The sequence below is a fragment of the Haplochromis burtoni genome, unplaced genomic scaffold, assembly GCF_018398535.1.
Source record: "Haplochromis burtoni strain Fernald_Lab_line unplaced genomic scaffold, NCSU_Asbu1 Contig_343, whole genome shotgun sequence".
In the NCBI taxonomy this organism is placed as follows: domain Eukaryota; kingdom Metazoa; phylum Chordata; class Actinopteri; order Cichliformes; family Cichlidae; genus Haplochromis; species Haplochromis burtoni.
In genome coordinates, this window is record NW_024582704.1 from 225,024 (window position 1) to 239,672 (window position 14,649).

General features: G+C 41.9%; 1 protein-coding gene across 13 annotated transcripts in view; it reads right to left on the bottom strand.

The window, feature by feature from the left end:
• Positions 1–13,414, bottom strand: part of neo1a (neogenin 1a) — a 156,165-nt gene extending 142,751 nt beyond the window's left edge. For 9 of the 13 annotated variants that reach the window (XM_042228705.1, XM_042228703.1, XM_042228702.1 and 6 more), the window contains exon 1: positions 12,743–13,413. In XM_042228705.1, coding sequence (XP_042084639.1) covers positions 12,743–12,833 — 91 coding nt within the window. In that variant the 5' untranslated portion in view covers positions 12,834–13,413. Of the gene's footprint in view, positions 1–12,742 lie in introns of all 13 variants that reach the window. The other 4 variants (XM_042228699.1, XM_042228698.1, XM_042228710.1 and 1 more) reach the window with 2 other exon arrangements.
• Positions 13,415–14,649: the final 1,235 nt, after the last annotated feature.

Here is a 14,649-nt window from a genome sequence, read left to right on the forward strand (position 1 = left end):
AGAAGACCCAGCTGCAGATTTGTTCAAGATTTCCCAGTTATTGGGATATACAGTAGCAGAGAGGCCTTTGTAATACCATCATATAACCAGCAGCTGTATTTCAGATGTCACACATGAGAAGGGGTTAAGCTTCTACAGCATGCACATGAACCACAGGTATTTGTGGAACTAGCAGAAACACAGCCCATAAAATCTACACTCAACCTCTGTGCAGCACACAAGGAATGTTCTCTGAGCGCTTCACTATCAGCGCTGAGCCAACAGAGACTATCCTCGCCCCTGCTTTAAAGCCGATGTGGAAGAACGGGAAAATGGGAATGGGGCAGTAACAGTGAACCAAACGACTAGATATGAGGTGAGCTACTTTTGTTCTCATTAGAAATTAATTGCCAGTGTTGACAGTGGTTGGGGCCAAGAGTCACTAGGCATCCAATGCACTGCCCCATGGGGAGCACTTGAACCCCTGACCCCCCCACCATGGTTGTTTGGGGCCAGAAGGGGTGCGTGACATGGCCCTGGCCCGGAGACACTGCCCCGCCAGGCTGGGAATGCAGTGGCACTGTAGGGGGAACAGGAGAGGGACAAAGAAGGGAAAGAGGGGCTCCATTGATTCAGGGTTGATTGGGTTAGAGAGCTTCATTATTAAGTCCCCTGTCACTCTGCAACAAAAAGCTCCCCACAGGCTAGCAGTGGCTAATAAAACCACTACCTTTTATAACTCGAGACCACTTCTGACATCTTCTTTTGAAGAGAAATGGAAACGTGCGACTTTGTCCCCAGCTTAAAAAAAAAAAAAAAAAAATTAAAAAAAATTCACATCTTCCAGCTGAATGAACTGTTGCTTCATAGCACTGAACATAGACTGCTGAGAGATGCCAAAGCCATCTTGAATTAAGCTCCTTTCACACCTGCTTAATTAGATAATCTTGGGTGAATTTTCATTTAGACTTGCTACACTTCACTACAATATTATAAGCCATATGGCAGAAACAGACTGCAGGACATATTTTAGGATCTTGCTCCGAGTGCATTTGTGTGTATGTGTGCTCTTTGAGCAAATTTGCTGAGCAGGTGTCCAGAAAGCTTGAGTGACATGCTTATGCACTCAGGACTAATTTAGACCACTCCAGGTAAATGAAGTATGCAAGCAGAAAAAGCATTTCTGCTTTCTCCCAAGCGACTAATAATCAATTCAAGCACTTGGGTTGTTGGTAGCTAGGGAAAGGTTATACAAGAACATGCTGTCCTTCACAGGAGAAATACAAACATCTCCGCCCTTAATTAAGGTTGTTACATACTTTTAATCCTTTTGTTGTGTAAAGACAATGACTAACAAAGGGAGCTTCGTGTTTTGCTGGCTGTGACTTCACTCATCAATGCAGTGCCTGTATTTGTTCATAACAGTCAAATATAATTCTCTGCATTAACACCACCTCATTACTATTAAAACTGCATCTTTATGCATCCACTCTACACCATACTGACAATTCACATTATTGCCCTAAAAGGAAAAAAAAAGTATACTTTTTTTTAATTTCATCCCAATAACTGCTGCACTCTTTGCAGCCCAAAAACAGTTGAATATGGGTTGAAAGAGGGGGGGAAAAAAACAATTATCATGCGCCCAAAACATGTCGGGCACCTCATCCTAGCATGATTGAAAAGGGGGGAGTAAATGAACAGACAAGTTTAACCGTAGTCATTAATGTTCATCTCCCTGTGTTCTTGATGGGAAACCTCATTAAGAATCTGTTGGTAGCATCTGGCTTGCTATCCCACCCCATTACTGCCCCACCATGCCAAAACCTCTGCCATCGGCCCTTCCGCTCATCCCCCCACTCCAACCACCTCCCTCGTGTCTCGTATGACATCTGTGTCTCGGGGTCCTGTGATGGAATGCTGCTCGCCTGCTATTCCTCTGCAGGTGCTCCCTGCTGGCTGCTCTCCACTATGCAGCCACACTGGTGCTGCGTGCTGTGACCTGCCACAGGCTGAAGAATAAAAAGGGGGGGGGGGTATGGGGTGGGTTCAAAGTTCAAGGGACAGTGTTTAAGGAAAAACTGATGCAGCTGCTTTCCATCACTGCTCTTTGGGTACACTTGAAGCTGGGCAGAAATCCTCACCTCCCCGCTCGTCCTAACAAAGCTCATCCTCCTCCTTCTCCACCATTTCAGACAGAGGAAGGTCACGTCTGTATTTAGACAGCTCAAGAGACTGTGTCGCCCCAGATGCTGCTCTCAGGTTCTACATGGCTTAATCCAACAGTGAATGAAGCCCTGTTGTGCTGTATGTGAGGATGAGCGGAGTCATTCTAGCATTAGGCCAAATAGAGGCTAAATGCTCTGACCATAGGAGTTAGATGTGGGCGATATAGCCTCAAAATTATACAGTGATATTTCAAGAAATTTCCCTGGAAATTTTAAATAAATGCTTAACACCATAGTTTAACATTAACCAAAGTAATTTAACCTTCTAAATTAACAATGTTACGCAATAAAACTGAAATAAATAAATAAATAAAAAAATAAAAAAATTACAACAACAGCCGCCTCAAGGCACTTTATATGTTAAGATAAAGAACCTACAATAATATGGAGAAAACCCCAACAGTTATACAACTCCCTACGAGCAAGCATTTGGTGACGGTGAGGAGGAGAAACTCCCTTTTAACTGGAAGAAACCTGTTGCAGAACCAGGCTCAGGGAGGGGGAGCCATCTCCCATGACCGGTTGGGGGTGAGGGGAGGAAGAAAGGATGAAAGACACGCGAGTAATTTCCATCCACTATTTGGTCTTCCCGTCATATGGAGCACAACTAGCAAGTACTCCAGCAACACATGCTGCTAGCATCTCCTTTTTAGTCGGCTGGCTGTACTGAAAGGTGAGCTTTTGCTTGAAGTCATTAACCCTTTAAGACCTACTGTAGAACCAAGTCCGCCAGAGCTTTTATTTTTACATGCTGTAGTGCCATTTCGGTGAGCATTTCAAGTTGATATACATCAATACAACCATTATAGCCCAAATTTTAATAATATGTATGCATTAAGTGCATAGTAATTACATAAATTGCAAAAAAGTGCAATAAACTACAAAAAAATTTGAAAATCATTTTGTTTTTTTAACATATATTTCTAGTTAGAGAAATTTAAGAGTTACAAACAGCTGATCGGATTGGCAAAGTGTGTTTCTGAAATATTATGTTTTGGTTGCTGCAAGTGCTTTTTATGCAGTTTTTGCAAAGCTATATGTGGAAGGAAACTGTGACCTAGGACAAGCTGATGGCATAAGATGTAAGTACAACTCCTCCGGCGTGCCCGCTCCGACCGGCTTTAAAGGGTTAAAGACATTTGCGGTTTCCAACTTTTACTAAAATCATTATTGATTTTTATTGGAGGCTGACAGGGCTCTTCCTCTCAGACATGCCTGGGCTCGTCTCTTGAGCTCTAGAGAAGGTAAACAAATGGCGTTGCTATAGCAGTGACACAGCACCACAAGTCTGCCTCCAGTTCCTGCAGTGGAAAAAATGCTTCTGTAGAAATGTGCAGTTACTTCATTTCCTCTCAGTAAAATAACATACTCCATCTTTTATATCACAACCAGTCATTTATTTTAAAAATTCCCTTATAATTACTCAAATTTGTCTTTCTACAAAAATCACAAATAATGAATACTTTTTTAAGAGCTCCTGTTCTCTATTTTTTTTTAATAGACAAGGAGCACGTCATATTTTGGGGCAGACATTTTGATCAAATGTATTCATCTCCCCTGTACTCTAAATCAAATTTCAGGATGTAATTAGCATTTTGATTGGAAAGCTCAAGCTCTGTGTTACTTAGAGCTCTGCGTTTCTAACATACAGTAGAAATGCCATCATGTTTCAAATAAGTGCCGCAGAGAGACACATTTATTCAACTGTGAAAGGCCAAAAAAGCAGAAAAGAGACAGCCAATTCCATTACATCATGGCAGCGTATTAAAAAGGCTTAAAGCAGCAATTTCACCATTTCAGCTGTCACTCTTGACCTCTGTTAGCTTCAGATGAGCTCAGAGTTGAGAAGGAACTGGCTCCAATAACATGGTGAGAAGCCACTGCAGTCGGTAGAGCTCCACGCCAAAGGGGAGCTCCCAGTGGCACAAAGGAGCCTCTATCTAATGCTGAACTGTTCAAAGAATCGTTTCAGCTCACTCTGGCAGCAGAAACATTGGTTCATACCACCAGAATTTTTTCAGGGATCACCATAGCAGCAGGTAAAAATCAAAATAAAACCAGGGAGGTTGACTGGAGGGATTTCAAGAAGAAGAGGGACACTGGTTGATACATACACGACAAGTACATAACCCTCTCCTGGATCTACCTCTAAAGCCTAAACTGTTTAAACTTAATGACTGAGACTCAACAATCCAGGAAGCTGATGTGCTTTACATGCCAAGACAGTTCCATGGAAAAGTACAGTGCAGGACAAAAGGGAAGAAAAAAAAAAAAGGAAAAATGACACCGTCTTCTGTTCTCGCAGAAGCAGTAGCACACTAACACACCAACTCCGCTTCAAAGTTAAGTGGTTTCAATAGATTTCTTAGAGAGAAAGAAGACAAACCAGTTCCCTGCTTGCAAAAAACCCACCAGGAAGGAGAAAATACAACTTCAAACAGAATTGTTCTGGCACATATTTACTATATTTGGCACAGCTCATTAACGACAGAAGAAAAACTTTCAGCGGGAGCTGTGCACCAATACTGAACTGGATTACAAGAGCTAACATAAAAATAATAATCGACTCAATCACAATGTGACAGTAATCTGGTTTTCCCGAATAGCGCAACATTTTCAATCTTCAAAAAAAAAAAAAAAAAAAGACTAAAAATAAATCTTTTCCCAAACTCATTTTTAGAAATCAATGTTCTCTCACAAACCAAACCACACATCTACCAATGTCTTTACAATTCACCGCCACGAGCACATCTGTAATTTTGTTCTAAACTAAACTTTCACAATAAAGAAAAAATAAAAAGAGTGTGGCGATCAATGCATCCGTCCATGATTATGTTTCTCTAATTAAGTGTCAATCTCACCGATCAGTGACGCCACAGTGGCAAAGTTTTATGTGAGAGCAGTCCCATTTATTCATTCTCTGTGAAAGTAGATGCAAATATCTGCTAGTTTTTGTCAAGCCGGGAAAGCTCTCTGAAGCTTGTTGATAAAACAGCTGTTCAACCCCAGATGGGTGGCATACGCCTATATACAAATACCCACCAAAACATACACACACATCCCACCAAGTCTAAAGCTGCCAAGAACCACGGCCGTGCACAAGACGAAGGCAGAAAGCTCCACTGAGCACAGCTCACAATCCTCTCTCTGTGACTGACTGCCCCCACACCCTTTCAACAAATGCCTTCATTCAGTCAATGTTCCTTTGACTGAATGAAGGCTGAGAGCCTCTCTGTGTACATGGGTGACTGATACCTTATAAGGGTATATGAAACCTCTCCAACATACAAGATCTGCTGAACTGGGCACCAGTGATATGAGCAGAGGAACATTGATTATGTTAAACACAAAGCTGTAGTTCAGCCCCAATCAAACACAATCCATTAGAGCAATCTCATGTTGGGATTAATGATTCAAATTGCATCAGCCATACTGCACGTTTATGATGAACAAAAATCATTATATTGGAGGAGCTGCATCGATTCTTGTTTGCCTGTAGTCGCTCTGAAGCACGAGCTACTTAACTACTGCACTACACCATGAACTACACCACCGAGAAGACTTTCAGGTTAATTCATCACACCCTGGATGTCCTCCAAAAGGACAGCAGAGAATAAATTCATGTCTGAGGACTGCGGGATGTTGGGACTCCAGCAGGTAGAGTGCACCCAAATGAAGGTTATTAATCTATCTTTCAAGAAAGAGTATTAGTCTCTCTTAATTTACAACCAGGACTGCTGCCAAGAATGAAACTCGACACCACACAGTTAGATTAAAAATATAAATGACACCAAATCAAATTCAAGATTCTTAGAAACAACGACTGACAGTACGAGAGTGGGTTAATCCAACCTCTGCAAGAAGGTGATGCCATCTAACATTTAACCCTATGTAGTAATAAGCACAACCCACGTGGATGTTCCAGTCTCGTCTGCTTGTTTTGCATTCCACTTATACTTCAGATATCTGCTATTTTTCCATCCTATGTGCTTCCTTCTGAAAAGACTATTTTTTTAAATGTCCTTCACATGTAGTTGTTAAGAGATGCAACCGTGAGACTGCTTCAAGTGAAAGTCTCTGAATACAGAGACATCTTGCCATAGTTCTCGCAAACTCTTCTAACAGTGACTAGAAAAGCCTGGACAGGAACACTCAGATCTGCTTTTAAAGATTTAAACCACAACTGCTATTCCAGTTCTTTCAGCTTTATTACATTTTTCCAGTATTTACATAAAAATACAATAAATACAACCTTAAAGGATTTAAAAAAGTTTTAAAGACAGGGAAATTTAAGCAGTGTAAAAAAAAAAAAAAAAAAGGTTTAAGAGATCTTATTTTAATAGGAAATGCCTGTAATATGCTCCCCGGGGCTGTAAAAACAGTTTTGTGTATAAGAGCCTTGCACTCATTAGCTGAGGCTCATCTGACAAGCACAGCTTGCATGTGTCATAATCCTATGCAGCTGCCACTACCGACAGGAGACACCACGACAGGAGCTCAGGGGAACCAAAATAGCAAAAGTTGGAGGAAAAATTTTTAGGTTAAAAAAGAAAACTTCTCGCTGGCCTGCTGTGCTTGTAAAAAGATTCCCCCGGAATCCTTCAAGGTTTTGCCTGAACACCAAACCAGGGGAAACTACTCCTTTGCTTGCCGTTCACTACTTAAATCTAACATCAGTACACACGTCCTTCCATTTGCTGCTGTCACGCTGCAGTTATAAAAGACGTGCACTGCATCGCAAGAGCTTGGCTCCTGTGATTTTACTGCATGCAGTGAACGACTGGACAATGCCACTCTGTCCCGAAGAACACAACCGGCTGGAACTGCAGTCGAGCAGGTCATAAATATTACAAAACATCCAAACGCAAGACTACAGCACGTTAGTGAGACAACTTTCACTTACAGGCCTAAGTGCTGCTCGGATAAACACTTCAATAAATAAAAAGGGCCAAAATGATTCTTATTTGTATGCAGTTTATTTTTTTGAATGAACATAAACTCTTTCCACACAATAATAATATTCTAAATATCTGCAGTCAAACAAGAAAAATAAATGATCACAGGGTAAAGAAAAAAAAAAGGGGGGTGGGAAATTCTATCAAAAGGTTAATTTCTGCAGGATCTTCTGAAAAGACGCCTTTAAGATCGCTATGATGATTTTGCTTTGATTCTTATTTATTAGATATTTTCAAGGTAGGCTAAACACAATCTGCAACTCTCCAAAAACAGACGTCCTGCTGAGCTGAAAACATCGTCAAGATCGTGGCCCATCGCAACAACGCAGCTCTTTCCAGCTTTTGGTCTTGAGCCAGTGATACTCGCTTGCACAAACCCCACAGCACACACAGTTGCCTTAAGTGCACTGAAGCACACTGACCAAGATGGGAAACCGGGCTCTTATTGACACATAGCCATAATTTCAGTCTCCTCTTCGTATGCTTCGCTCACACTGCTGCTATTTGAGGCAGCCTGAGGAAAATGAAAAAAAAACAAAAACCCTCCACTCTCCCAAAGGTCATTAAGCCGGAGCATCACTCAATCACAGAGGAACGGGGAAGCCTGGAGAGCCTGGCTGCAGCACAGTGAAGTAGAAATTTTGCATTCTGTTCTATTTTTAAAATAGACGTAAAAGGAAGCGTGAAAATGAGTGAGGCAAATATGTTTCCAGGAAGTCTCCAGTAAAGGATATAAATGCTGTTGATGTAATGTCCCTCAGGTTACCAAGTCTCAAAAGAGTCTTCACACAGGGCAGTATGGACAGCTTTATGGTCTCTAGACACTCGTCAGCCTCTTTAAAGTCCAAGCATTTTTTTCCCCAGCTTTCTTTGTTTTGACATGAAAGGGTGAGCAGACACAAAGACGGCAGACGGTAGTCGAAGTGGAAAGGTGCACCGTCTGACATATTTTTAGGCACAGCAGGAGCACCTCTTGAGCCGAGAAGTTCAGCTCTAAGAAGGACGCACTTGATGTGAGCGCCTTTCTGTGAACTGACCAATCGTAATACACAATAGACTGGCTTTCAAAGAACTGAGAAACATGATGGTTGAAGACAGCACCAGAGACTTTATAAAGAAAAGGAAAATCTTCATTTTAAGCCCTTTATATATGAAACGACTCTAGAGTACAGTGACAGCATTAACATCATCATTCAACCAGCTTCTATGAACATGGGTCTCTTTAACATTCAAACAGCATGACGAATAAAGTTAACTTGAACGACAGCTGCTATGTCTCATATTGATAGAAAAATTGGCTTTTAATACCTTCAACATTGCTACACATCACTTCCCCCTCAAAATGCTAATGTTTATTTCTGCACTCCTCAAGGTAAAACCTCATTTTTATCTGCCTACTAAACTCAAAAAACAAGAGACTACATACACTACATGTAACGTAGCATAGAGGAAAACTCAGAACCCTGATACAGGCCACTGAACGTCTAGGAGTAGGAGAAACTAGTGTTTCTCTGCAACACATCAACACAAGCAGCATTTCATCTTAGCAGGGGGGCAGCTACAGCTATATGCTTGCCTATGATCTGCTCAGGGTTTTAGACCATGATGCAAGTTTGGATTCGCTTCGCTCAAAGCAGCTCTGCTTCAGCAACACAGCAACCAGCAAGTCAGTCTAGTCTATGCCCCAAACGGAGACCAACAATGCCAGAGAAACAGCTCTTATGAACAATTAACAAGGAGGGGGAAATTTTCAAATTTAAGAGAGTCTTAGTCTGATGGAGAAATCTTTCAAACTCACAACTGACACAGAGTTTTATATGGCAAGAAACTGGATCAAATGTGATAAGGATGCTCTACTTATTCTACATTCTTCTGATTCTCAATCTTGTAAGTTCGTGAGCTAATTAACGAACTTGGGAACCGTATGTGATGATATAAAAGACAATAACTATTGGTTAGCCACAGAAGGCTTGAGCATGTGTATGCCTGCCCGTGGAACAACTATAGAGTATAGACAGTATAAAAGATTGTCGCAGGTTCGTGACCTGAAAAGTAAAGTGTGTATGTTTGACCTGCATTAATTTCGAAGGCCAGCAGGGGGCGACAGCTTGTGTTCGTACAGAAGTTTATTTGGAAAACTTCCACTTGCTTTGTGACCTCAGTACACAGGTTCATGAAAAGGGCATCAAGTTTGTCTTGTAAATAATAATTTAATAATATTTGTAATATTTAAGTAATATTTGTGATTTATAAGGCGTTAGTCAATGAGGGCTCTTTTGTTTCACGAAACACCACATTTTCAACGGAGAAAATCCTGTTATAGATGTGTTATGATGGTATTTCACTAGCTATGGTGACATTACAGTGACCACACCCATCATTTATACGGTTTGCTAGAAACGACGACTACTTTTGTTGGTATTTCAGCTTTGACTGATCCTTGTAGTTTCTCTCTAGAGAGAGAAATGAGGACTTCTGTAGTAGCCGGGTTGGGTGTTTAAAATTTAGATTGTCCTCTCCAGCTTCAACCCATTCAACCAATCGGCATTTGATTTAAACACACCCATCGCTTATGAGCGGGCACTGTTAGCTCAGAGGGCTGCGTGAAATTCTGCCTCTCTAACCCTTCCAAAACTTTTCACGTAATGCTTCTCTCTGCAAAGGAGCAAAGAAACGCAAACAAATACCAACACTGGATCATAAATCGGCCTCCGGACAGCTGAAAGGGGGTGATTACACTTAGCCCAACTACCTAAAAGAAGCAACAGCAGCTGTTAAGCCATGCATTCAGAGAATATTGATCCACCCGTTCACGCTGCCAATTACATGTGATAAACTGCTGTCGCCGTTCTTAGCAAAAATCATTTCATTAACAGCTTTTTGTTTTATTGCCCCTGCAAACCTTGAACAAAAGGAATAAGGCACAACCTGCCTGTTGTTTTCAACTATGCCATAAGAGCAGCAACAAACTGAGCCCTCACATCAGTGGCAATTGCAGATCAGTAGCATAGCCTAATGGGGTGGTTTCATTAGTGAAGCAGATGAATCAAATACTTGGCCAAATGTGCAATTATCCGTATCTCTGCGGATGGAGGTCATTAGGACTTAGTATGAGCTATTGGAGCCCATAAATAAATGATCAGTAAACAGCACACTCTATGCAGCAGAGACAGCAGATGACTCTGCATCATGGCCCCTCTCAAATCATCACAATAGCATGTGGACCTGTGGAAAAGACTCAGTCCATTTTTGAGGTGAAGTTTGTGTAAATGGATAAAAGAGGACATTTTTGCACATTTTGTGAACAGATTAAAGAGCAGACGGAGGGTCATGCTTGAATTATTCTTGAAAATTCATGGATGATGATCCACCTTTAAGCCTTCCTTCTCTCCCCCCCACTCCCTAAAATGTCATTTAGGACCACCAGGGCGTTCCCAAACAACAAAACAAAGGTGGTAAATTATGTTCTCAGCAGCAGAGTCCAGAGAGAAGAACTTAAACGCGCAAAAGAAAAGAAAGGTTGTTTAGGAGGCTTGAGCAGCGTTGCATGTAAGATGGTATGTGAGGATAAAACCCTGGAGAGAGCAATGCGAGCGCAGAGGGTTGCCAAATGTTTACACATTTCAGCAAGTTATTTGCATTGTCCTGTGGGAGACAATCAGCACTCAGCTCCCTCCCAGCAGGATTACAGAGATAACCCCGAGATAAAGAAGAGCCTAAATGGATCTCCTCTAACTGGGACTTGTTTACCAAAAAAATCCCTTAAAACTTCTTGAGACATTTTCAAAGTTCCATCATAAGAACTTCAGAGGAGAAAGGGCTAACAATAGCAGCAGTTTGTCTGAACCTTTACAGGTTTTTCCAACGTTACACAGCGAGTCCCGAAACCCAACGAGACAGACTCAAAACTCTTTTTTTTTTTTTTAAGTTAAGACCACAACTCCGCCATCCTTGATAAAGATAAAAGTTGTGGCCACATTCAGGACCTCAAAGAAATGTGTTTTGGATAAACAGATATTTTCGGAGAAGGGGACCCCACAATTAGTAATTTGAAACTCTCCCTGCGTGTGGGTCCCAGTCCAATTCTCTGGAATCAATCAAAGCTCCCAAAGGAACTCCCTGGACCCCTTAATCTCCTGGTTTTATTACTTTCCAGACAGTCGGCCTGTTTCACCCTACCCCCATTTCTCTTTTGTACTGATCTCCAGCAAAGCCAAGGAGGGGCTTTTTTTCCCCTCTCTATCTCCCCTTCCACTACTGCAGAGCTCTTTTCATGCAGGAAAGGGTCTTTCATCAGGCTCCACACGCAAGAGAGCCCAACAGCTAGCAGAGGCCCGTCTCTTCTCTCTTTCTTTGCACATTCATTCTTTTTAAGTGACAAACCACACAGCGTGCTTTCAAAAAAGAGAAAAAAAACAAGGTGCACGGACCTTCTGTTTTGACACACAAAAGTATTTTTATTTGCATATCCTGAGAATTAACGGAGAAAATTGGGCCATGTTGCACAAGAGTCAGTTACTGCCACATTTTCTTTTGGTCCAGACCTCATGCTGCTGTGTTTGATAAGGTCTGCCAGCTTAAATGATAAAGATATGACTTTGTCACGATGGGGTATGCGATAAGGGCTGGAGCTGTGCACTCCAATGACTGCTGGAAAAACATTTTTCCTCATGACTCTCCAATTTATCTCAGGCACCGCTGGCTCCAAGTGCCAATAACAGACTCTGTGTGCTGGGTTTTTCTGAACCCCCCACCCCCTTACACACACACACTCACTCTCATTATTCTAAGAACAAGAAATCACGCCCAGTATCGGTGAAATTGTGTGTGTGAGACAATACTACTAGTTGAAAGAACATATATTACCGACATGCACACACTGCAGTGCAGTGGCCGCACTTCAAAACAATTAACAGAAGCAAATGAATCGGGTCTGTTTATCCATCAGCAAAACATGTATTGACGCCCAGTAATGAGATGTCTGCTGGACTGATGATGCCAGCTTATTACCTGACAGTGAACACTAATGACCCTTTGCATAGTGTAAGTGTGCGCCCCCCGAAAATTCCATGACCACACACACACACACCTTGTCTCACACAGATTGATGGATAGACTCCAACACACCAAGCAGAATCTGTTGCTTGGCCTTTGCAGGTTTATTGCACATAATTCAGAGACACGCTCATGAACACAACTACACCGCATGTCTGGAAATGGCTTGAAAGACAACCGGAGAAACCTATCAGCAGTTCTGCCTCAACAGCCTCCACGCAGACAAAAGGACGGAGTGTGAAAGCGTGTTGCTTTTGCTGCTCGGAAGAGGGGCTGGTCTCGGATTAAACAGTGTGCCTGTAGTGGAAAGTAGCCTACTTTTAAAGTTATCTAAATATGGAAGTGTGTCTGACCCGAACGCCGCAGAATTAGCTACCTAACCCCCTGTCTGATTTCCCCCCTCCCCGAGACATTCCGTGCGTTTTTCCATTCCAACTCCTCTAAGACAACCCAGGCAAGTTCCTCCAACCGAGGCACGAAGAAGCAGACACACAGCACAACTATTAGTGGGTTGCGGGCATTTACCTTTGTCGACATGCTTTGCAGCGGTGGTCTCCGTGTAGAGAAAGGTGAGACAGAGGAGAGAGAGGAGCGACAGAGCTCCCCGCTCGGCCATCACTTTTCACGAATAAATCTTTGCAGGCTTTAAGAACCCCGGAGAAGCTGTTTTTGTTTTTTAAATAAATAAATATATATAAATCCTTAAAATCCCCGTCCACCTCCTGTGAATGCACAAAGAGAAGAAGGAAAAAAAAAGTTCAACGTCCTAAAATGTGCAGGAACATCCGGAGCCAGGTAGGCTACTTTTAAAACTGGCCGGATGAAACATGTAGCTGGAAGGAGAGAGCCGCAGGTTACACACTGTTTTCTCAACTTGGTCGAGGCAGAGGTTGGGGAAGGGAAAAAACCACTGAAATCAATCCATTGCCACGGAGGCGCAGTCTCAGAAAGATTTGCGCACGACTCGGCACAGACGCGTCCACTATACCGCTCCCGACATTTGCCGAGCGCGCAAAAGACTAGAAAGAGCTCAGTTGGAGTAAAAGATAAGATCCAAGCCGAAGGAGAAATCTCTTCCGCGGCCAGCTCACTGATCGCGGACGGGACGTAAGAGGAGCAGCGTGTTGTAGGGCTGGATCTCCACGGGCTCCCCGGAAAACAGGGCGTGGAGTCTCACAGAGGTTTGGATCATGGGCCGCTTCTTTGCGCTCAGGCGAAAGCTAAAATATGGAGTGGGAGTGCAAAGCAGCGACAGCACCTCATTTCCGCTAGTGGTGTGCCATACCAAGTAAACACAGCGCCAGTATTGACCCTTACTGATACTTTTAATCTATAAAGTTAGAAGGAGAGCAGTGTGCCATGATTTATGACACAAATCATCATCGATTTGCAAATATAATTAATGCTGAACACATTTTAAATACCATTAAATCACTGTGTTTTTACTTTCCACACTGACTAGTTTAGTGTTAAGGTTTCTGTCTCTAAAAGCACAACTTCTGTTGTTTAAATGTTTTATAGGCAATAAATAAAATAGACCTGACAGTCAACACAGAGGATCATGATGTTTTTAATGTTGGAAGTATATATTTTTCAAATGTAGGCATTTCACGCAATTCAGTGGGATACATACTGAACTTCCAGAATAGAAGCAAAGTATCAGTCCGCACTAGTACTACCGATATCTGGATCGATCCACCCTCCTCTAATATCTGCCAAAATATTGAGCAAATTCACATCATCAATGAAGTCTTCATCTCCTTAAGATTTTAGTGATATACTTCATATCAATATTCAGTTGTGTTACTCTGTCTCACTAATTAGCACCACACACAAGCTGTTAAATATCACGACCCACTACCACATAAAGATATAATACATGAGACTCGCAGCTCGTTAATTTGTGCCCCTCACAACATCCTATTTTTATCTATGAGGTTTGCACTGGTGGCTAATTAGCAACAGACTCCCATTAGACAGGCGCCATCTTGGAAAAAACTTGAAAAGCCATTAACTTCATGAAATATAAATAAAAAGGCAAACCGAAAAGCATTTTAAATAGTTTGGCCATACTTACGCCTCATTTTCAAATCCTCAATATACTGTTCAACAAAACTGCAAGGACAGATATGGAAGACTTCAGAATAACAGTTTTTTGTTGTTGTTGTTGTTGTTTAGCAGAGGTGGCTAGGCTAATTTCCATACAATAAGGATGGCCACCGGAAGCTGCAGATATATACACTCACTAAAGTTAATCAAACTGGTAATGAGTGTATATTGAGTAGTAGTATGTGACAAGCAAAGAGAATAATTAAACAATCCTCAACTCACTAAACTTTACAGGTTAAAATTACATTTTAGCCCATTAAACAGCTTTAGGCATATACATATATATGACTAAAGGGAGAGAGAGAGTTTTATAGAGTTTTCAT